This window comes from Ochotona curzoniae, unplaced genomic scaffold (assembly GCF_017591425.1).
Source record: "Ochotona curzoniae isolate NIBS_2020 unplaced genomic scaffold, NIBS_Ocur_1.0 contig_430, whole genome shotgun sequence".
NCBI classification, from domain to species: Eukaryota; Metazoa; Chordata; class Mammalia; order Lagomorpha; family Ochotonidae; genus Ochotona; species Ochotona curzoniae.
In genome coordinates, this window is record NW_024466219.1 from 28,839,368 (window position 1) to 28,862,398 (window position 23,031).

The 23,031-nt window shown below is 48.0% G+C and overlaps 1 protein-coding gene across 3 annotated transcripts in view; it reads right to left on the reverse strand.

Moving 5' to 3' along the window:
* SUSD4 (sushi domain containing 4) overlaps window positions 1-23,031 on the reverse strand; it is a 116,241-nt gene that overhangs the window by 17,474 nt on the left and 75,736 nt on the right. For 2 of the 3 annotated variants that reach the window (XM_040985324.1, XM_040985325.1), the window contains 2 exons: window positions 22,402-22,575; window positions 18,602-18,790 (listed from right to left, as the gene is read on the reverse strand). In XM_040985324.1, coding sequence (XP_040841258.1) covers window positions 18,602-18,790; window positions 22,402-22,575 — 363 coding nt within the window. Of the gene's footprint in view, window positions 1-841; window positions 848-18,601; window positions 18,791-22,401; window positions 22,576-23,031 lie in introns of all 3 variants that reach the window. The other variant, XM_040985326.1, reaches the window with a different exon arrangement.

Below are 23,031 nucleotides of genomic sequence, written 5' to 3' on the forward strand. Positions count from 1 at the left end.
GACCAGTACTGGTGGACCAAGTGATATGAGTCCAGAAAAATAAATACAGAAAGAAGTTGGACCATGTAGCAGCATCTGGGTGTGTTCCTAATTTCTAGTTAAGAGCAACTGTCTTTCATTTGTAGATGTATGCTACTGTCTTTGTCTTTCATTTTTCCCCCCAGAGAATCTATACTGTGCATCACAGAAACATTTGTCTAGAGTGCATGAGAAAACCACCACAAAAGCATACTTCTTTTATTCAGAGAGATAACAGGTACTGGTTGTGTTATAAGTGCATGCTTGAATGTTTGATGCAGGTGGCCAGCAGGAATTAGTCAAGGGAAGTTATGGGGATTAGAGGGATGAGACATGGAGATTAAGGTTGGAGGCACCAAATGGCAGATTGGAGGGTGATGGCAAATGACATGAGAGGGTTAAGGTGTGCAGCACAAGGGTGAGGAGGTCGATGGGACAGTGTCTGTGCAGCTCCATGGCTCATGGCAAGAAGCTAGGATTTTAACCTACGTTTGATCGGCTAGCATCCAGAGTAAGAACTAGCAGAATTTTGGAAGTGGTTCTGGCTTCTGTGTGAACATGGAGGGCTTTCTGGGTCACACCTGGAGTGACAATGGTGACCGGGACCAGTGGAGTCATAACTAGCACAGTGGGAATGAGACTGCTGAGACGTACCTTGGATGTTCCAGTCCTGTAATGGTTTCTATAAAAGTATTTTTTGTATGGGTGGGATGTGGGAAGAAGAATCAAGGGCAATTCCAGGACTTTTAACCTGGATCCATGATGGTACCCTACGCTACATCAGGTACTGCCTTATGCGAAAGAGTGTGGTGCTGACTTAGACTTTGTGCTGGTTAGCTCTGAGCTGCCCCTGAAGGCTGTCAACCAGGCCAGAGTAGAAAGTGTTTGAGATGAACAGAGAATACAGGCCTCATGACCACAGGGATAAGATTCATAGTCAAACATCGGTATTGAGAGTTGGTCAGAGCCGAGGGGCAGGTGTAATAGCAAACTGGATAGCATCAAATCCCCCCTACACCTGCTTGGAGAAGCTGGCAGCATTCAATGAACCTGGAGTGTGAATGACACTGCTGTGCTACCCATTCTTGGCCTTCCCCTGTCCCGAGGCCCTTCCTTTCTGAAAGCATTCTGTGGGCCCTCACCTGTGGGACTGATTAGCAGCTGTTAGCTAAACGTGCACCACCTCGAGCCCAGCCCTGCTGAGTCAGAAACTTCATTTCAGTAACACCCAAGTGATTCACATGCACAGTGCAGATGTGGCTGAGTTCATTGGGAACAGAGAGGATGTTGGCTCTTACAGCTAGAATTTGTACCCCAGCTGCCTAAGGCACACGGACAAGGAGTAAGAAGTCAGCGATTCTGGGGAGTGCACCTAACAGCCTCAGCTCCAGACAGCCCAGGGTGCCATCTGTGGAGCTCTGAGAGACCAGGAGCAAGGCACTGAGCCACCCGCCTCTGCCTTCAGGACTTCTGCTGGCTTCTAGAGTCAATGCTGCCCCCATCTTAGTTTAGGGAAAGATTCCAGCAACTGCACGAAACCCTCCATGCCAAAGTCAGAGCTGTTACCAAGGCTACACTGGTAGCTGTGCCTTTAGCTCAGGGAAAATCAATAAACGTTAGACAGCACATTAGAGCTTCCTCTTCTGTTCTCACAACACAGAAGGCTAATAAATGTGTCCTCCAAAGAAAGCAAATGATGATGAGGTTGGAGCTTTGCTTGTTTTCAGGCAGGATGGAACATGGTGTTTTACCTGCTCAGAGATGATGTGCTGACAGATCAAATTTAAGACTAGGAGCCCTGAGGGAGGGGCTCTGATCTGCTTTCAATTGCAGAGTCACCACATTAGGGTGTCCCAAAAGAAATACAGAACACATCTGATGACAACCGTGAAAGGGCTGCACATTAAAAAAAAAAACAAACAAACAAACAAAAAAAAAACAAACTGCAGTGCACCTGGTTTTGCAGCCACAGGAAGCCACGGATGACACAGGTAAGGGAGCAGATGCAGAGCTATGGGTTACTATGACAGCCTTTTTGAGCAGGGAGAGCTGGGCCCTGCAATCCAAGGCTGCCATGTTTCTCTGTGCTCTGCTGAGACTGTTTTTCTTTCTTCATCACAGCTGGAGCACTGGCCAAATCAAGGACAATCCCCACAAGATGTCTGTGACATCACAGCGCTCTGATGTCTGCAAGTCTTTTCCAAGGAAGTCCCTTGCTGGGTTGGAATTCCTGACGGGGACAACTTAACTTCCTTAATAATCAGGGACACAGATTAAAGATGGGCTGATAGGGGCCAGCATTGTGGTACAGTGTAAAGCTGCCACCTGCAATGCCAGTATCCCATATGAACACTAGTTTAAGTCCCTGCTGCTCCACTTATCTAGCTCCCTGGTAGTGCACTGGAGAAAACAGTGGAAGATGGTTTAATTACTGGGGTCCCTGCCACTCATTTGTAAAATTCAGATGGAGTTCCTGGGTCCTGGCTCCTTGCTTCAGCCTGAATCCATCCTGGTTATTGGGGACATCCAGGGGAATGAATCAGTAAAAGGAAGACCTCTCTTTCTCTCTGTCACTCTCTAAGATAAGTAAAATTAATCTTTTTTTTTAAAGATTTATTTTTATTATTTTTTATTGGAAAGGCGGATATACAGAGAGGAGAGACAGAGAGGAAGATCTTCCGTCTGATCATTCACTCCCCAAGTGAGTGCAATGGCCGATGCTATGCCGATCTGAAGCCAGGAGCCTCTTCCGGGTCTCCCACACGGGTGCAGGGTCCCAAAGCCTTGGGCCGTCCTCGACTGCTTTCCCGGGCCACAGGCAGGAAGCTGGAAGGGAAGTGGGGCTGCCGGGATAGAACCGGTGCCCATATGGGATCCCGGGCGTTCAAGGCGAGGACCTTAACCACTTGCGCCACCGTGCCGGGCCCAAGCAAAATTAATCTTGAGGAAAAAAAGGAGGTTGTGCCCCACGAGGCAATCCAGAAAGCCCAGAGATAGAGCAGCATTTAGAGCTAGTTTTTCTGCCTTTCTTTGCCATCAGCAAACAATCTGGCCATCAGAGACAATGCTGGAGTGCAATGGCCACAGGGTAGCCTGGGGATTTCCCGAATGTTCCTTTCATAAACTGGACCTTGGCGGTACTCAAACTGAAAATCACACACCAAATTCCTTGAACCTCAATTTTTCTCCCCTATGACCTTTTTCTTCCATTCTTGATGTTTGCTTGTTCTTGCTATTCGCAAGTCCCCTCCCTAGATGGGAGAAGGTGTGTGTCAGTGTATGATTGTGCACATGCTTGAGGGTATGGTTCTATAACACCTACGAAAAACAAACAGTCATATTTGCTGCTAGCAAAACTGTGTCTAAGGCTTACAGGCTTGAATTAACTTACATGGTATTTCTTAGCACTCTGCTGTGTTATTCTGTGAAAAGTGCCATGCTTTTCTGACACTGAACAAATCTGAGAAACACTGCCTTAGCATGCATGGCCAGTAACAACAGGGGAAACAGCAGTGTCTTCTGGGAGAATAGGAGTGAGGGTACAAGTGGGAGAACAGGAGAGCAGGTACAACCCGTCAGTGGAGTCCCAAGGCCCTGGAAGCTGCTGACACAGCAACAGGCGCACTTGCTCATCTCCTGGTTCACATCAGCGATGTGACTCTAAGTATTCCACTTTCTCAATTTTCTTTCAAAGTTTTAGCTTCCATCCTCTGTCAAACAGGAATCATACTACCTACATTACAGGGGTTTATTTTTATTTTATTTTATTTTATTTTATTTTATTTTATTTTAATTTTATTTTATTTTAGGAATCATAAAGAATATCTCTAAACAAGCAGCACCAAGCACCCAGCTTGTAGAATGTGGTCAATTAAAAGAGATGGTTACTATTATTAGCGACACCGAGAGCTCAGAGACTTGTATTAGGAGACAAAATGCAAGCAGTAATTACAAGATTTAACCAGCACCTGCTGTGAGGGCAGCACACACACACACTTCCACTTAATCCCAGCAGCAACTGTGCAGAGCAGGTGTTGTTATCACTTCATCTGTACGGGTAAGTGAGCTGAGGCTCAGGATGGGGGAAATGACTTGTCCAAGGTTGTCTAGCAAATAGCAGAGCCAGGACTGGACTACATGTGAGGTTGAGTCTGAAGCTGCAATTTTCCACTGGGTCTTGCCACGAGTTTTAAGCATGCACTGGGGCAAGGCTTGAGAGTAAGAGCCAGGAATGAGAGCAATGATTTCTCTGCTAAGACGCAAGTTGTGCACAGGGGGCTGGAGTTTGGAAAGTCCTCAAAAGACAAAGAAAAGGTGCACCCCACCTTTTGGCTTAGGTGACCCCAGTTTGGCTTAGGGGACACAAACAAAGAAGGTGCTGTGTACCAAGCCGTAGGAGAGTCTGTCTTAGGAGGAACTGTGGGCAGCCTAAATAGGACGCCGGGCAGACAGGGTCTGACAGGCTTTGACAACAGAACTTTGCACCTGAAGGCAAGAGATATGGGCAAAACATGCGAATCTTAGTTTCTGGTCAACCAGGGCAGAGAGAGCACCTGTTGTGGACTGAACTGTGTCCAGTTCTTTGCTTGAGGCCCTAATCCCTCATACTGTGAATGTGACTTTGCAAATAGGTCATATAACAAATGTCATCAAATTATGATAGGATCTTATTGTGGTAGGACAACCTGGCTGGTGTCCTTAGAAGAAGAGGAGACACAAAGGGGAGAAAGCTGAGGGACAATGGAGGAGAGACTGGTACCGTATAGCAACAAACCAAAGATCAAGGACTCCCAGAAGTGAGGAAGAGGCAACACAGGATTGTATTTAGAGTCCCGGAGGGAATGGGGCGCTGCAGACCTGTGCTTCCAGTCTCTGGACCTGGGGGAGTGCACATTTCTGCTATCTGAAGCCACTCATTTCCTGGTCTTTTGGTATGGCAGCTCGGATCTCTCCTTAGAGTGGCCCAAGGAGGTGGCTAGCTGGAGCAGGGCTGTATTGTGGCTCATGTCAGAATGTGTATCCGAAATGTCTAGATACCATGATGCCCTTCAACTGAAGAAACAACCATTTCCATCGAAGTGGTTGACTCATGAGATATGCAACAGTGGGCAGGGAAACATGCAGAAAGACCGGACGTCAAACCTTGCTCCTTGGGGAGATTTCCAGTATACTCTCTCTCTGGGTGGGGCCAACAGAAGCCAGAATGCTCTTAGGATAGTAGGATCTCCCACAGTTAACCAAACAGGTCACATTGTCTTTAAAATGACAGCAGGACAGAACCTGTGTCTTTACAAATTGTTTTGGCCATGCAGCTCCACAGAATTCTAAGCTTTCCAGCTCCCTCCAAATCAACTTTTCTTCTCAATTCAAAAATTTTCCATCCACATAAGACATGTATGATGCAAAAACAAACAAAAAACAAAGCAATTCAGATGCAGTTGTTCCCCTGTGATAGCTTGAATCGAGGACCAGTTTTAAAATCTGAATTTCAATATAATTGTCTTAAAAAAAAGTCCTGCTCGTCTTCTACCTGTTTTAATGTCTGCATCTGTTAAATCCCTGTCCGCAAATGGCAGACACTGCATGATGTTCTCCTCTACCCCAAAATAAGCTGTCCAGAATGTGAACAAAATACCAGGTGTTTCTTCAGTAAAGTTACAAGGAAAGAGTGAGCTATGGGCTGAATGCCCTTGACTTCTGAGACATCGTTTGTTTGTAAAACCAAAATAAAGAAATATTCTCGTATGTTAAAAAAGATTGTGAACTTCGGCACACACAAATGGCACAAAGCACACCCGTGAACATGGAAAGGCACAGTGTTGCCTGTCCGGTTACTTTGGCAGAAACAAGGATTTCTGGCAGTAGGGGGTGGAGAGGGAGTGCAATGTGGGAAGGAAAAAGCAAAAGCAGGGAGGGGACGACCCCAACCACCCTGCTGGAGGCTGCTCAGAGGCTCACAGCCCAAGGAAGTCACTGCAGGGATTTATGGCCTGTGTGTGCACCTGACTGCCAGAGGTTTTATTACAGCGAAGTACAAGCCATCTAACTTCCCTGAAAGGAGCGAGGAGAATAAATCCTGTCTGTAGCAGGGATGGAGTCGACTGTCTAGAGCTTAAGGACAAACACAGGGAACTGCCCGGGTGGACTGGTCATCTATTTCCTGAATGCGGTGAAGTCATCCTCCTGGCACAAGTCCATGGTGGTGTGACAGCGTGTACGTGCGGGTGGTGGGGGTGTGTGTGTCATGGCTTTGTGCATCCTTTAGTAACCCAACATTTAGATACTGGAAGAATGCAGACCATGCTTGCATATCTCTGGGACTCTCAGACAGAGGAGGGAGCAAGAAGACAGAGTGAGCAGGCATTTTGATGATGACCATGAACCTCAGAAAGGACAGGAGCAAGTGTCTTACCCACTGTCCCCCCAGGGCCAGCCCCGACCCCTCCACCATTCCCGGATCTGATGACAGCTTCAGGACATGTGGCCCAGGCAGGTGAGAGCTGAGAGGTGGGTGTTGTGGAAGGAGCTAGGCTCCAGCCTGGTGGGAAATCCTCCTCCAGATGCATGCGCGGTGCGAGGAGGGGCTCATCTGAGTCCTCCCAGGGTGTCTTCTTGTTTCCTGACTTGGTGGGAGAAATTATTCAAGCTAAGGAAGGCTTCTGTTTTATCCCCATTTGGGAGACAGAATCACCTCTCTTTCTCCTCTGATTTCACTCTACCTCTGCACTGAAGTGAGGTTCAAAACAAGGCAATTCTAGAAGTCTGCGAGAGATGAAGGCTGATGGCTAGTGTCTCCAACAAGGCTAAAAGGAGAGCAAGGTGCAGGAACAGGCAGGGCTTGGCCTAGGGGCTAGTGAATGGCAGCTAGACTCCAAAGACTGGGGAGTGGCAGGGGGCGGGAACAGGGAGGGGAGAAGGGGAGAGATTCCAGGATCACCTGTCATACCAGAAGTAGTCACTGAGTTTAAGAGAAAAAAAATCCTGAGAAATAACACCAAAGGAGAGCCTGAATCTCCTAAAAAAAAAAAGGAAAGACAGACAGACAGTACGTGACACAGCGATCCCAGGGTAGGCCAGCCCAATGCAGCTGGCGCCGTTTCCTGCAGCCACTGGGTTGTCAAGGCTAGACAGGACAGCAAATGGCGCCAGAGTAATTTATTACTGCTTGGGAGCCACCAATTAACAGGATTGCTTGCTAGTCTGCATTTCTTCCTCATAAAACATCTCACTGGGATCACAGCAAAGTGGTTTGTAACACTTATGGCACCTTTGCAGGGATTTTCATAACCAGGGAACACAATGGCAGAAGTGGATGTGGCATATGTATGAACACAGGGCCCTGAGCACTTGTGGAGCGTGACCTCTGTCCTGGAGGCAGCTGAGGCGTCCCCTGTGCCAGGCCCAGAGGGTCTGCAGATTCCTTGGATTTCAAGAACAAGATGTAAACTGAAAAAAGCCAAGTTTCTTATTAGGTTAGGAACCAGCCATCTACTTGAAGACTAAGCCAATGAACAGCCGGGGAGGAGGTTCTTTGCAGAACCCACATTTTGTGTTTGTTTGGTCTTACGGTCCGAAGGAGACAGAGCTGGATGAAGGACATGCTTTATGCCATAAACTCTTCCTGCCAGAAAGCCCCGAGGCTGGCATTGTGGCAAAGCCACAGCCCATGACACCAGCATCCTCTTTTGTTCCAGTTCAAGTCTTGGCTGCTCCACTTCATATCCAGCTCCCTGCTAATGTGCCTGGGAAGGCAGAGGAAGATGGCCCAAGTACTTGGGTTTCTGTGCCCACATGGCCCACGGTGGAGTTCCATGTGCCTGGCCTCAGCCTGGCTCAGCTCTGGCTGCTGCAGCAGTTCAGGAGTAAACCAGCAGATGAAAGACACAGTGTGTGTGTGTGTGTGTCCGTATACTTCTGCCTTTCAAACAAATAATATTTTAAAAAAAGAGAGAGAGAAGGAAGGAAGGAAGGAAAGCAAGCAAGCAAGCAAGCAAGCAAGCAAGCAAAGTCCCCCGTGGAAACACAGCAGGTAATATGGGAAGTAGCCTGACCTGGGACAAAGCTACCCTGGGAAGCCTCTTTGTTTCTGGAAGGAAGGAAGGAAGGAAGGAAGGAAGGAAGGAAGGAAGGAAGGAAGGAAGGAAGGAAGGAAGGAAGGAAGGAAGGAAGGAAGGAAGGAAGGAAGGAAGGAAGGAAGGAAGGAAGGAAGGAAGGAAGGAAGGAAGGAAGGAAGGAAGGAAGGAAGGAAGGAAGGAAGGAAGGAAGGAAGGAAGGGAAGGAAGGAAGGAAGGAAGGAAGGAAGGAAGGAAGGAAGGAAGGAAGGAAGGAAGGAAGGAAGGAAGGAAGGAAGGAAGGAAGGAAGGAAGGAAGGAAGGAAGGAAGGAAGGAAGGAAGGAAGGGAAGGAAGGAAGGAAGGAAGGAAGGAAGGAAGGAAGGAAGGAAGGAAGGAAGGAAGGAAGGAAGGAAGGAAGGAAGGAAGGAAGGAAGGAAGGAAGGAAGGAAGGAAGGAAGGAAGGAAGGAAGGAAGGAAGGAAGGAAGGAAGGAAGGAAGGAAGGAAGGAAGGAAGGAAGGAAGGAAGGAAGGAAGGAAGGAAGGAAGGAAGGAAGGAAGGAAGGAAGGAAGGAAGGAAGGAAGGAAGGAAGGAAGGAAGGAAGGAAGGAAGGAAGGAAGGAAGGAAGGAAGGAAGGAAGGAAGGAAGGAAGGAAAAAAAAGTCCCCCATGGAAATACAGCAAGTAATATGGGAAGTAGCCTGACCTGGGACAAAGCTACCCTGGGAAGCCTCTTTGTTTCTTGAGGACCTCCTTGGGTCTCAGGGCCTTGCCAGAACCTCTGTCATTAGTTGGCAGAGAAGGCACTAAATCACAAGGCCCCTAGCTGCCTTTCCTTTAGCCAAGGCCCCACTCCTTCAAAACCTTTCACATCATTAAAACCAACAACCCAACACTCAGCATACAGGGACTTGAATGGAGTAAGAAGTTGCCCAGGAGTGGCGAAGGGGCCCATCTCTCCTTAGAAGGCAGTACAGGGCCACGGGTCAGGTCAGTGCTGAATCTGGGACTGCAGCTCACTCCCAGGTTACTGCTGGACCTGTTTCCTCCACGTGAAGAGAAAATAAAGTAGACTGGACTTGTCTCAAGGTTGAATAAAGGGACCAAGGGAGTGCTCAATATGGAGCTGGCTGCCACCACTGTCTTGTCTTTCTCTGTCATGCCTCTTCTAGATACAGCAGGCCCATGGCCCAGAGTGCAGTTATGAGACTGAGGCAGGTCTGTCAGCTCCAGTTCTACACATCTTATAGTACCACCTGCCCCCTAGGATCAGGGGGGGCAGCCTGTCTGGGAACAGTGTTCAGGCCAGGTCAACCCTGCCAACACTTTCCACCTTCCATCTTCAGCCAAGGAAATGGACAGAACACAGATGGCATTCAGGCCCTCATTGTCTAGCAGGTGATCTGGGTACTGAAGGGACTGGAGGGGCAGTGTGTTACCAGTGTGGGCATTGGAAGAACATACGCTAGGTTGCTAATAACAGGTGGCCCTAGGCAAGGACTTTGGGCAAGGCGACTGAACCTGTCTCTCCCTCTACAAGTGGCACCACACTGGCTTCCTAGGACTGTCACTGGGATGTGGGAATATGTCATGGTAGCTAGCTTTCCCCCACCCACCTGGTCCCTTCTCAAATAAATTTCTCTGTCTGCAACTGGTTCTGGCATTTTATTTCTCTATTAAGCTGAGGAAAGAACCCACCGGGCTTTTCTGGAAACAAAATCACTTCTGGTCCCATGTGTCTTGAGTAAGAAATTCTCAACCTGTAACTCAGAAACCGTATCATGAGATCCCAAATGTGACTTTTCCTCTGCCTCTTCCTTGTCCTACTTAAAATCCAAGGCAGAGCTTCCAGCAAATTAGGGATGGATCCCATAGGATGCTTTCTTATCGTGGGCCTGGGGCAAGAGGGTGAGAGAGACCCCATCTGCCTCCTTCACTGGGAGGCAGGGGGAGCCAGTAGGAGGGCACAGCTTCCTAAGAGGACACAGCTTCTCCAGAAAGTCCCACAGCTCTGGACTGAAGATGTGGCTTGGTGACACTGGGCCTCCTCTCGGATAACAACTTACAGCAACTTCCTAGGCAGGGGCTTAGCCTTCTATTGGTTTTTTATTTGTCAAATGGGGGTAAGATGCCCAAGGTGGGCTATCCTGGGCACCTCATGTCGTCATCCCCAGCAGTTCCCCTCCCAGGAGACCCTCCTAAGGCACACCAGGTATCCCCTTTGATGAGACCCAGATTCCCAGCTGTACTGTTCTATTCTCTACATCAGATTCTCTTTGAAGTGCAGAGGCACTGCCAAGTGAAGGTAAGATTCCTGGAGGGAGACAGCCAGGCAGGTGCCTCTTGTGCCAGGTGCCTGTTGAACCTGAACGTGTTTTGACTGGGGAACAAAGCACCCTGCAAATGCAGCTAGAGCTGGGAGTCCTCCACTTGGGAGGTGAAGTTTGAAGTTTGATCTCAAATTGGAACCTTTCAAGTCATCTCACATTTGGACAAACAGGGCTCCTTAGTTTCTCATTTTTGTTCCTTTTTCTTATAAAAGGACGCAGACCTAAAAGGCTCTGTGGGCACAGAAGGTTCTTAGACAATCACATTGCTGCACTGCCTGTGATGGAATCTGACACTGTGAGCTTAAACCTCCATCTGGGTTCTGGTGAATGGCAATGGGCAGGGGGCCACTCACTGTGGGCATCCTGAGCTTAGGGCCAGGCTGCATTTACAAACACAAAGTTTCAGACATTCAGCTTCTAATGGGGTCAACTCTGCTTGTGTCTTTCGGGAAGAAACAGCAGGCCTGGGGTAGAAAAAGCCTCATGAGGATGCCAGCACTGGGAAGCTACTGCTTCAGTTCTTGCACACAGAGCCTCATGCACCTGCAGTTCCTGGAGGGATTTATCCCAGTATTTGAAAAAAGCAAACAACCAAGTCCATGTAACTCCCAAGGAGACATCTCTACACAACTAAAAGCAACCTCCCAACCTGACTGCTGTTTGCTCAAACCAGGAGACCTCTCTTTAAAACTCCTCCCAGGGCCTGGTGCAGTAACCTAGTGGCTAAAGTCCTTGCCTTGCATGTTCTGGGATCCCATGAGGGCACCAGTTCTAATCCCAGCAATCCCACTTCCCAGACAGCTCCCTGGGAAGGCAGTATAGGACGGCCCAAAGCCTTGGGACTCTGCACCCTCATGGAAGATCCGGAAGAAGCTCCTGGCTCCTGGCTTCGAATCAGTGCGGTTCTGGCCTTTGCAGCCACTTAGGGAGTGGATCAATGGACAGAAGATCTTATCCTCTGTCTCTCCTCCTCTCTGTATATCTAACTTTCCAATAAAAATAAATAAATCTTTAAAAGAGAGGCTAAAAACCAGGAAGCCAATAAGCTCAGAAATGACTTCCCAAGATTATAAACAAACAAACTCCTCCCAGGGGGCCTCAAATAGGTAGCCAGCCCCTGGATGCCATGGCCCCTGGATGCCATGGCCCCTGGATGAATGACAGGATCCTCAGAATCCACTCTATTTGCACAGAGAGCAAGAGCTCAGGACCAGCAACAAGAGCTAAGAATGGGGATAACAGGGAAACAGAGACCTCTCCTACCTCACAGCTTGTCCCCAGGGGTGCTGGGGACCTTACAGAACACTCACTCAGGCATACAGAATGCTGACAGCAGGGAGGTCATGAGCCTCATTGGTTTAAAATAACCTGTAGTGCCAATGTGGGCTTCTTCCATTTGCAAACTCTAATCTCATGGAATGCTTGGCTGATGCTTCCTAGATTCAATTTTATCTTCTTTTTCAGAGCTCTGTGGAAAGCAGGCCTCCGAAGCTCAGGCCCTCAGTCTCGCCATTTACCAGTGAGAAAACAGGATTCTTTGAGGATGGAAGAGGAAACCAAGGGCTCCAAACAGGAAGACTTTGCTTCAATCATCTGCTCTTCCCACCTCACTTTCTGGCTCCAAGATGCACAGTCATGTGGTGCCAGCTGTCAAAAACCCGGCATTTGAGAGAGCCGTCACGAGGAGTTTCTGTAACTAGACACTGGAAATCCTACAAGCAGGCTGTCAGAACCCCTGCGTGTCGAGAGGCTGTTGCAGACATGAAAGGCAGACATGATGGCTCCTGTGTAGGCCCACCACACAGGGGCTGGGGCATTCTGGGAAGGTGGTCCCCCTCCTCCCTTCCTGGCTGCATGTGTATATGTGTCTGTTCTTGCAGCTATTATTGTGTGGCCGCTTTACTTACTTATTTTTGCATCCCTCGCTATCCTCCCACGTTCCCACCCTTCAAATCCCTGGGCTGGCTCCTCTCACCCACACCAGGGCTCACCACCCAGGCTAATAAATTCTGAGCACACAGCCTCAGAGTGCACAGTCCTTTCTTATGCGTGAGATGCTCACACTTTCTTCTCCCAAAGCTCAAGTGGAGACAGTAAACATGCCACTGTTTGGTCTCCAGGGAAAAATAAACAGAAATACTATATGTCCTGCGGCAGAAATTTTTTGCTTTTTTGTTTTTAAAGGTTTATTTATTTCTTTGAAAGAATTACAGAGAGAGTGGAGACAGAGCGAGAGATCTTCCATTCACTAATGTTTGCAACAGTCAGGGCTGGACCAGGACGAAACTAGGAACTTCATGCAGATCTCCCATGTGGGAAGCAGGGGCCCAAGCACTCAGACAACCCTCTGCTGCCTTTCTCCCACCATCAGCTGGAAGCTGGACTGGAAGTGGAGCAGCCAGGACACAAACTGACACCCATATTGGATGCCAGTGTCACAGGTACTGGTGTTATGCCAAAATGCTAACCCCCAAATTTTCATTTTGAGATTCCGTTATCCCATTTACTAGAACCACTCTCCATCCTAATGCAAAGGTACCCCCTTGTTCCTTGATATAAGCAGCAGCAGGAATGCCAGGATGCCACCTGCAATGGTGCTATCCTCTATGGAATCTTCCATCTTGTTCTCCCCATCTTACTACGGCAAGGAATTACATGCTGTTCTTTGTAATCAATCTGTGCCCAATTTGGTGTTGCTCTGGACCTAACAGTTGTTTAATCAACAGTGCTGACAGTCTCAACTGAGTGGCCAGCACCCATAAATGAGAAATCACATTCACTGTCATCGAGACTTCCTGGACTCAGTGTGTGTGTGTGTGTGTGTGCGCGCGCACACATGTGTGTAGGACAGAGACAGAAATGAAGGCCTCAGAGAAAGCAGGCCTGACAGCAGGAGTGCTGGATGAGGAAGAGCACACAAACCTCCGGCAGACAGGTAGACACACGGGGATGCACAGGGCTTCTTGCAAATTCAGAAACAGAATTCGGAAAAGCTCATGGAGTGGCCAGCATTGTGACACAGTGGGGTAAGCCGCTGCCTGCAATACAGGCACTTCATATCCATCAATGCCAGTAAGAGACCTGGCTGCTCTGTTTCTGATCCAGCTAATGCACCCAGGGGCAGGGAACAGCGAAAATGACCCAAGTTCTTGGGTCCCTGCACCCATGCGGGACACGAGGATAAAGTTCCCAGCTCTTATTTATTTATTTATTTATTTAAGCCTGGCCCAGCCTCAGCTGTTGTGGAAATTGTAGGGAATGAATCAGCAGATGAACTCTGTATCTCCCTCTCTATCGCTCTGCCTTTCAACAAATAGATAATTATTTAAAAGGAAAATCTCATGTAAAATAGGCTTAAAATGTAAGTTTCCTTTGATGTGAAAAAGGTTAGAAACCCATGTACATGAGAGGTCTTCAAAGAGTTTGTGAAAATGCATGTTATGGTCTGAGAAGGCTAGGCTCCCAGCACATTTAGACTCCAAAGTTGTAAGCTAACGGTACTAAAGAGTGTGGTGAGAGCGTGTCTGAAGGTGGAGCCTATGCGCAGGGGTTGAGTTGCATTAGGTCACGAGGGAGCCGTGATCACAGTGGCTTCACAAGAACTGACGGTACAGACCTGGGCTGAATGAGCTCCCTGTTTCCCTGCTTCCTGACTCATCAAGCAATTCTCCCTCCACGACCATCATCAGATGCCAACCAATGGGAACCTCCAAGACCACGAGCTGGATTAAACCTCGTTTCCTCCTAAGTAGCTTCTGTAAGGTATTTTGGTTACAGTGACCAAACACCATCTAACACAATGCATGTCATGAAAACAATTATGCAAGGATTTTTTTTTTGCACCAAAATGAATGTATGTTTTAATTCCACTTTGAAGTATCCATGTATCGCCTTCTATTTTAAAATATGACCATCAACACTCTGGTTCTGGCTTTGCTATCCAGGTGCTTCACCCACACATGGCTACAGGGCAGATACATGCTCCAGGGATTTCCTCAGCATCACAAGAGCAATGGTACAACATTTGAAAGAGCCTATCTGTATCTTTCTACTAGGACTTGGAATCTTGGCCACCTCTGGTGAAGATGACAAAGGCTTTGCTTTCATGCATCATGAACAGGACCGTGCGCATGTGATTATGACAGCCATCACTCAACCCTTGGCTTTCACAAAGCACCCTCCAATCCATTAGGGAAAGGAAGTGTTGTGGCAGAAACAGCCATCACGCACCAAGAGTTGGACAGCCTCCCAAGATGCACCATCCTTCTAGTTGTCAGTGACCTTGACTGTAAAAGGAAACTAACCACCTCTGCCTCACTTGCTGGCTAGAGTGTCTCCACTGCTAATGTGGGGACTAGTGGGCACCACCATGCGCAATCACCAGAGCTCATGGCCACCTGGTGGACAGCAGGGCTTCCCTCTGGACTCACAGTCCCCTACCCTGGAATTTTTAAGGAAGAAAACTAAATTGGAATGACAACTTCTTACCTACATACTCTGAACTTTTTTTAAACTCATAGCTATAAAAATATTCCATTGTTCTCCCTATTGGGTTGTAGAGTGATCAGAGCAAGTTAATGAGACCAGGTAGCTTGGCAACTAACATCAAGACCTCTGCAGCAACAAAGACCCATGCTGGAGTCCCAGCCCTACCACTTCCCAGTCAAAGGACTCTAGGGAAGCTACTGACCCTTTAGAAACTTAAGCTTGCTTGCCAGCAAGATGGGGTCAACACAGTACCTGCTTCAAAGGGCATAATAAGAATTAACAAGGTCAAGAACCTAACATATACCTCATTAACTCTCCAAATCCATGGTGACTTTTATCATCATTCAGTATTCCCTCCCATTACCTGAGATCCACTCTTGAATGAAATCAGCTAACAATATGCAAGAAACCAAAACAGGGTTACCATGAACATGCACAGAAGCAGGGAGCTTTCATTCTCAGGTGTTCATGCCCAGTTCTTCACTGACTGATGCTGCTGGCTTTGCACACAATACTAAAGGCATTCATGGCACTGGGAACTTGATGGGCCACTGAGATACCAACATCTTCACTGGATTTATTATCCTATTGATTCCTCAAAGTCTCACAAAGTACATACAAACATCACCTCCACTTTACAGATGAGAAAATGGAGGCTAAGCAACCTGCCCTGTGTGAAAGTGATCAAGTAGGAGGCTCAGGATGCAAACTCAAGCCAGCCAATCAGATGCCAGCCCACACCCTCAATCAATACCACTGCTTTGCCTCCATGCTCTGCTGGTGATTCCATCTCTGGCTCCTAGTGGACCAGAAAAACAAGAAAAAGATGTGGGTAATGGACGAGTTGCAGGTACAGGGACAGATGATACATTCATACAAAAAAAAGGAAAGGGATAAAAAGTTCCTTGAGAAAACTTCTGCAGGCTACAGTGCTTTTCCCAAGTGGGTCAGAGCACTGAACATGCTGATAGTCTTAAAAGACCTTGACAGTACCGCGCACAACTATTCCTTCAAGGAAAAATGAATTGTAGGCTTGGGAAGAGAATGTGTAGGTGATACAGCAAAAGGTTAGATTCCTGGTATGCATCTGCCTTAGCAGTTTTAGAAGGGAGTGCTTGGGTTGGACACCTACGTGTGGTTCTGGACTCCAGGAACTAATGTAGGCCCTGGAAGGCAGCAGTGACAGCTCCCGTGACTGGATCCCTGCCACCTTCATGGGAGACCCAGCTCAAGTCCCTGGCTCCCACCTTCAGCCCCTGGCTCAGCCCAGGGCTTCTGTTCATATTGGGAAAGCGATCCACAGATGGGAGCACCTTGTCTTTCTCTTTTTCTTCCTTCTCTTTTCTTCCCTTCCTTTCTGCCTATCAAACAACGCACCTGCCCACCCCCCCCCCAAAAAAGGAAACACCTTTTTTTAATTGACAGATCTTTGTGAGAGTTCACCTACATGGAACACTTTACAACAATATCACAAATTGCTTTAAAATATATATATGCAATTAAAACTAAGAATTAAATGCCAACACTGAATAGTTAACTTTTTTCTTTTATTTTTTTTTTCTTTCATGGATTTGAAAGGAAAACAGAGATCTCTTATCTTCCACTTTATTCCCCAAATCCCCACAGAGCCATCACTGAGCCAGGCCAAAGCTGGAATCTTAGCACTTCATCTGTTTGTCTTAGCAGGGATCCGAGCATTTGAGCCATCACCTGCTGCCTCCCCAGATGCACGTTAGCAGGGAGATGAAATCAGGTGCAGAGATGGAACTAGAATCCAGGCACTCTGACCCAGATGCAGTAATTCTGGGCGGCACCTTAATGGCTGTTCCAAATGCCTGCACATGGGCAACCTGAGTTCATGAATCCTCAGCTTTGCTTGGTTGAACCCTGTCTCCGTCGAGTCTTGACCAAAGCAATGCTTCAGCCCACTCTGCACCTCACACTGACGGCCGTGTGCTATTAGCTAGCCCGACACTCAAAAGTTCACAAATCGCATCAGATAGTTTAAGCATATTGAAATAAAGGATACAAACATCAAGGGTGACAAGGCATGGTGGGGATGGGGCTTCCCTGGCACAGCCAGTCATCAGTTCAGGCCTTTCACCTCTTTCCATGGCTAACGCTTTGGCCGGCACCAGACAAGGCACATATGGGAAGTCAAGAGATTGGCTTTCAACTGGAAGCCACACACAGATCGCTGTTTATAACCCTAGACAGCTCCTGCCTGAAGTTAGTTTGCACTATGCATCTCATACCCCATTCATTCTCCAGGCTCCCTAGGAACAGCACTGCAGTCTGAAGCTTAGATTCTAGCTCCCTAAAACACATTGCCAACCTGAAAAGATTTTAAAATAGCCATTCCCAATTGATAAAATCAGAACAGCACAATCTTTAAACTACTCTTTGAGCAAGAGGAAACCTCCAGGAATAAGGGCAAAACACCACACAGGTGGCCCATGGTTGCCCATCAGCAGTGCCCACATGGCCCAAAAGCTGCTCCCCCTGGAAATATGAGAGATAATCTTGTTCCCCTAGCAAATAAAAAAAATACAGGATACTCAGTTACATGTGACTTTAAGGTTTGTATCTTTTCCATCATTAAAAATTTCTACATGGAATTTAGGAGAGGCTCATATTAAAAACCCATTTGCTGTTTACATGACATGCAAATTTAACTGGGGGGTTCAGGCATTTTATCTGACTCACCTCCTCTGGGCCCCAATCCCTGAGGGGACTTGGAATGGGAGAGAAGTGGGGGCATCAAGATGAGCCCAGACCTGGCAGGCTCACTCCCTTCCTCTAAGTCTGCCAGTGCTTTGTTAGGCCATGTCTTCTCTGATTCCTGCAATCAAGTCATCCTCCCCAACACGCTGCCACCCTGACCTCCTCCAACAGGGGGCACACCGTGGAGATGCTGCAGACTTGTCAGGACTGGCTCGCTTCCACAGCTTCGTGTGGGCCTTTGGTTTTCCAAGAAAAGCTGCAAATAGGCTTTGGAAATGCTCTGCATTGGAGATGTCCTTTTATTTCTGTGCCCACAGACATACCACTATCATCAACACTCACTGCAGATTTCATGATGCACCTCAGAGTTTGTTCTCTGGGGGCATAACCTCAAGCTATGAGTTAAAGGGACAGGTGAATTACAACTTCAACTAGCCGAGCCAAGGATATGTGGACTATACTCCCAGGTACTACCTTGTTAGTGCTAATGAATGCGTTGTACAGTAGTCTTTAGTGAACCACCCTATATAATCATATGGATTTAATAAAATCAGGAAGAAAAGAGCTCCTGGTTACATGCTTCCAACTGTGCTTGTGACAAAGCAGCCATAAAATGCAAGGAAATACACAAGAACCGCTGACGCAGTAATAAAAGAGAGGATGAGATTAATGATGCTATAATACAATCTGCTCTTATTTGTCACAAAGAAAATTAATTTTTGGAGATATTCTATTCAACTTTGTAACCTTTCGCAGCTGTATTTTTCTTGCAACTTTTTTTTATCCTATCCTCCTCTCCTTTAAGCACAAGATGCTAGTTCTAAGCATGGCTTGTGGCAGATGATCCCTGCTCTGGAAGGAGCCAAGGAAGGGGTACTCAGGGAACCAAAGTGATTGATTGCTCACCGCAATTCACAGCTCTCCACTGCCTGCTCAAACAGCCACTGTTAAGAATCCAAACTACAACTTCTGAAAGCATAAGATGTGTTACCTTCCAGAGCAAGGCACCGGGGTGGGCTGGACGACCAGATAAGGTTGTGCAAACACTCGAGATACTCGGACCCCTCGAGTTTGAATCCAGGGAAGCAGCGATAAGCGATCACAGTCCCCACTGGGAAGGAAGTCTGGAACTCGGAGATGTTCACGTAGCCGTTAGAAGAGGCTAGAGGTCTCAGGCAACCTGTGATGGGGCAAGCAAAAGGGACAGGCTTCACTTGGGCACCTGTGCATTTTTATTAAACAGCCAAATCCAGCACTGTGACCCTCCAGAACTGGCCCACTGGCCTTGCTTCTAAGGACAGCAGCACCTGGGTCTTCAAATGCCACCTCCTTGTTCTGTCTACCTACCTTACAGGGATTGGCTTTTGAATTTGCAAATGGTATCAAGAGGGCTGGATAAGTGGTTAGGAGTGGTCAGTTTGTGATGTGGACCAGCAGCACACTAGCAGGGTGAGACCAGCTCTGACTGTATGCTAAAACACACAGATGGCTCAGCTGCCCAGAGTCCAGGGTCTGGGCACAACCTGGGCCACACTATCTCTTTTAAAACTCTCAACCAATTCTGATGGGCCATCGGAGTTGAAAACCACCAAGGAGCTAAGAGAAGGAAGAGCCCAATGGCCTTGGTCACTGTTGGGGGTGGCTTGCAAGGATCTTCCAATCCCCTGGAGCAGGCACCTGTGTGGTAATGCTAGCAACCTTCTGAAAAGCCAACTGTGTGTCACAATACACAGACAAGGAGCGCTGTAGCAGAGTGGCTTTCAAATCTAAGAATGACCCACAGGGCTCCTTGGAATATGGCCTGATGGGATGGAGCCTCCAGGGTTTCTTTTCAGTAGGTCTTGGTGCAGGCTGAGAATCTGGGAGCTTGCACTGCATGGCAGAGAAGCACATGTGGAGCCCCAGCAGTAAGCATAGAAGGCTGCCCGCTGCCCCAGGACAAGTGGGCCCTGCACCTCAGCTCCCTTTTCTATAAAGCATCGGCCTCTGCACCCAGACACCCAGGCAGCCCAGTAGAACATTCCCAGTGGCACAGACTGTGCTGTGCAGCAACCGCAGGGACTGTGGAAACTTGTCCTGGTTTCAGTGAGCTTGCTGGAGGGAACGACCCTCTTCCATGGAATAAGGAACTGTGTATGAGGTCAGGGAGCTGGAAGGTCAACACCTTGCTTCTCCCAAGTCACAGATTGGCTATATCCCTTGCACAGCAGTGGGCGAACCCTGTGCAGAGCTGACTCAGATGCTGTGATGAACTTCAAACAGATCTCACAGCAACAGCCTCCATGGCACATGGAATACCCCAGGCACATGGTCTCTGTACTGGAGGGAGGTACTCACAGTCAGGGGCTGGCAGACCCCAACCCACCGCTGCCCTGATGCAGCCCACATCCATGATAGACAACACCAGAAATGGCATGGAGCTCAACTACCTTCTTAGATGGCCCTGCAGCCTTGGATGATTGCTTTTTTTTCTTAGCTAAAAATGGACAATGCTCATAGTCCAAGTGAGGTGTGTTAGGGGTGGGGGAGGTAAATACATAGGATCCATTTCTGAGTGAAGACACAAGCCCAGGAGCTGGGAGGGTTCTGCTGAATTGCAGCTTTGATCCCAGAAGAGCTGCAGCTCCAGGCAAGCAAGTGGGCAAACCGGTCTGGCCGGTTTCAGGGAGCCAGAGGGAACCAACACTGTTTCCCCAAAGTTCCCACAAAAAAGAAAACAAAAGGAGGATAAGGGGTGTGTGTGTGTGTGTGTGTGTGTGTGTGTGTGCGCGCGCGCGCGTGCACTGGGGACAGCCCCTTACTCCTAGCTCCAAAGACGGCAGGGGCTGTGTATGTGCATCTCTCATGGTTGGAGACAGCCCATCCTAAATATAGCAGCAGAAGCTGCCTTCAACTCAATACTTCAACATGATTTCCATTTGCACTTGTAGATAACAGAGATGAAGCTGTCTGGGCCTTAGGCCCCCAGATCTATAGGTGCAAATGAAAGTGACGGAGTGAAATGTCACTCCAAGGGCCAATTATACTTCACCCAGGGGCTCAAAGAGGAATCAGGCTGGCTGAGCTGATTCCTCATTTCCCCGCCCCTCCCCCTATGCTGTGCAAGGGTGGGAAGAGGTGAGGGGCAGGGCAGGGCCATAGCCACTCCCGGGATGGGAGGGCACAGGATGCTGAATAGGTTTAAAAGAAAGGCTAGGAAAGTGAACCAGCTGATGAAAGATCTTCTGTCACTCATCTCTGTGTAAATCAACCTTTTCAATGAAAAGAAATAAATCTTTAAAAGAAAACAACAAAAAAGAAAGGCTAGGGTTTGCACTGAGGTTTGAAAACACACAACTTTCAAGACTAGCAAGGGGAGGAGCCAGCATTGTGGTGAAGTGGGGAAAGCAGCTGCCTGTGGTGCTGCCATCCCATATGTGCACCAGTGCGAGTTTCAGCTGCTCCAGTTGTGATCCAGTTCCCTGCTAATGGCTCAGGAAAGCAATGGAAGCTGGCCCAACTATGGGAGAGGAAGAAGAAGCTTCTGGCTCCTGGCTTCAGCCTGGGCCGACTCTGGTTGTTGTGGCTATCTGGGAAGTAAATTAGTGAATGGAGGCTCCCCACCTCTAATGCTTTCACATAAATAAACAAACCTTTTAAAAAAAATAATGGTTAGGCAACCCTTTCGCTGCAGTTGTTGCCAGTACTGCCCTGCAGGTCTAGATACACCGTGACTCAATTGGCATTTGGATGCACATGGGGGAGTTGACAGCAAGCCTGGATCCCACTTTATCAGGGTGAGGTGCCAAGATGTGCACCTCCAGGGAAACAGGACTCCTCAGTGACAGCAGGAGACCTAGAGTGGGTGGGGGATACCAAGCCGCATGCAGCAAAGCCAGGGGTCACGAGAGGTCACCAGACAGGAAAGACTGCCCGGCCTGAGAGCAGCTGCTGCTTTGGACAATCTTAAGGAATGTAAACAGTCGCATGTCTCCTTTTATAAAGGAGCACAGAACCTGCTGAGCCTCTCTGGCTGCTCCTGGGGTGTCAGGCAGGCAGTGGAAGACCAGGCTGCCCCTCTGTCCTTAGCTCCTGACAAGGAGACCCACAGAACGGTGTCAGAGCCTGCAATTTCCCTGAGCGTGGAGTGCACACCCATCTCACTTGAACTTGCCAAAGCTGTGGGAGCAAAGGAAACTGCTTTCCTTCTCCCTCAAGTTATGAATTATGCATTGGCATTTTCCAAGGACCATGTCAAAATAAATAAATAAAACCAGAATTAATGTGAACTTGGAACTTATTTTGACAGAGCCTTCTGTGATGGCTCCAGCATATTTAAGAAAAAATGTAAAGGGATAAATTGTCACTGTGTGATTTGGATGAAATTTTATTATTTTTCTGCTCTTCATGCATTATGAAAAAGGATAACACAATTAACAGAAACGTGCCTCTGTGGGATCAGCTTTAACTATATTCTCATCACTAGTGATGTAAGCACAAATGTCCTGTTAGTTCCATGAACTACATGAGTGTAACCATTCCTCACTGTGCTCAGAGCCCGGGTACCAGTCTCCTCATTCTCAAAGAACTGTTCAATTCTTAGCAGACACATCCAATACACAAAACAGTGAGGTTTTCTCCATGTATGCTTTTAAACTGGGTATGGACCCTGAGCAGAGGGCAAGCAGTAATGACAGTGATGCCAAGAATGCAGATTCAGCCACCACGGTGAAGACACAGCAGGGCAATGTTCCCTCTCAATGAGAACACATGGGAAGAGACCAGCCGAGACCTGTGGCTTTCATGCTGTACCTTGACAGATGGGGAGGTTATCCCAGGTCCCGTCATCGCGACACAGTGAGGCTGTGTTGTACAGATCGGGGTAACGGATCTTGAATCCTTCATGACAAGCGATGATTAGCTTATCTCCATGTCTGTAGGTTTTGTTATGGATCTCAGCATCTTCAATTTGTGGGATGCGGCAATCTGCAACATGGGCAAGCAAGATGTGAGCTTTGGCATTTAAAATGTTTAACAACTTCCCGAGAAAGGTCTTTTTCTCGGGCCTGGTCTCAGCCAATACAGCCATCTGATAGGTGTCCTATCTGTCAGTAGGCTCAGGTGTTAAGCAGCATAGCCCGTGAAGCAGCTCAGACACAGGGACTCAGAGTGTGAGGATCCAAAAACCCAGGGTACACCTGCCAGCCACACGTCATACTGAGCAGGGGACTTTATGAACATCTTTGGAAATGTGAAAATGAGAGCTGGGGGTGAACTGGATGCTCCAGGTTGTGCCAGACCTTGCTGTGTTTGTACACAGCCTAGTGGGGCCACCTCTGGTAGTCCATCCCCACATCTAGTGAGAAAACATGCTTCGCAGAGCCAAATGGGGTCAGATAAGTGGGAGGGTATGCAGTGGCTGGGTTTGCTATCAGCATTTTC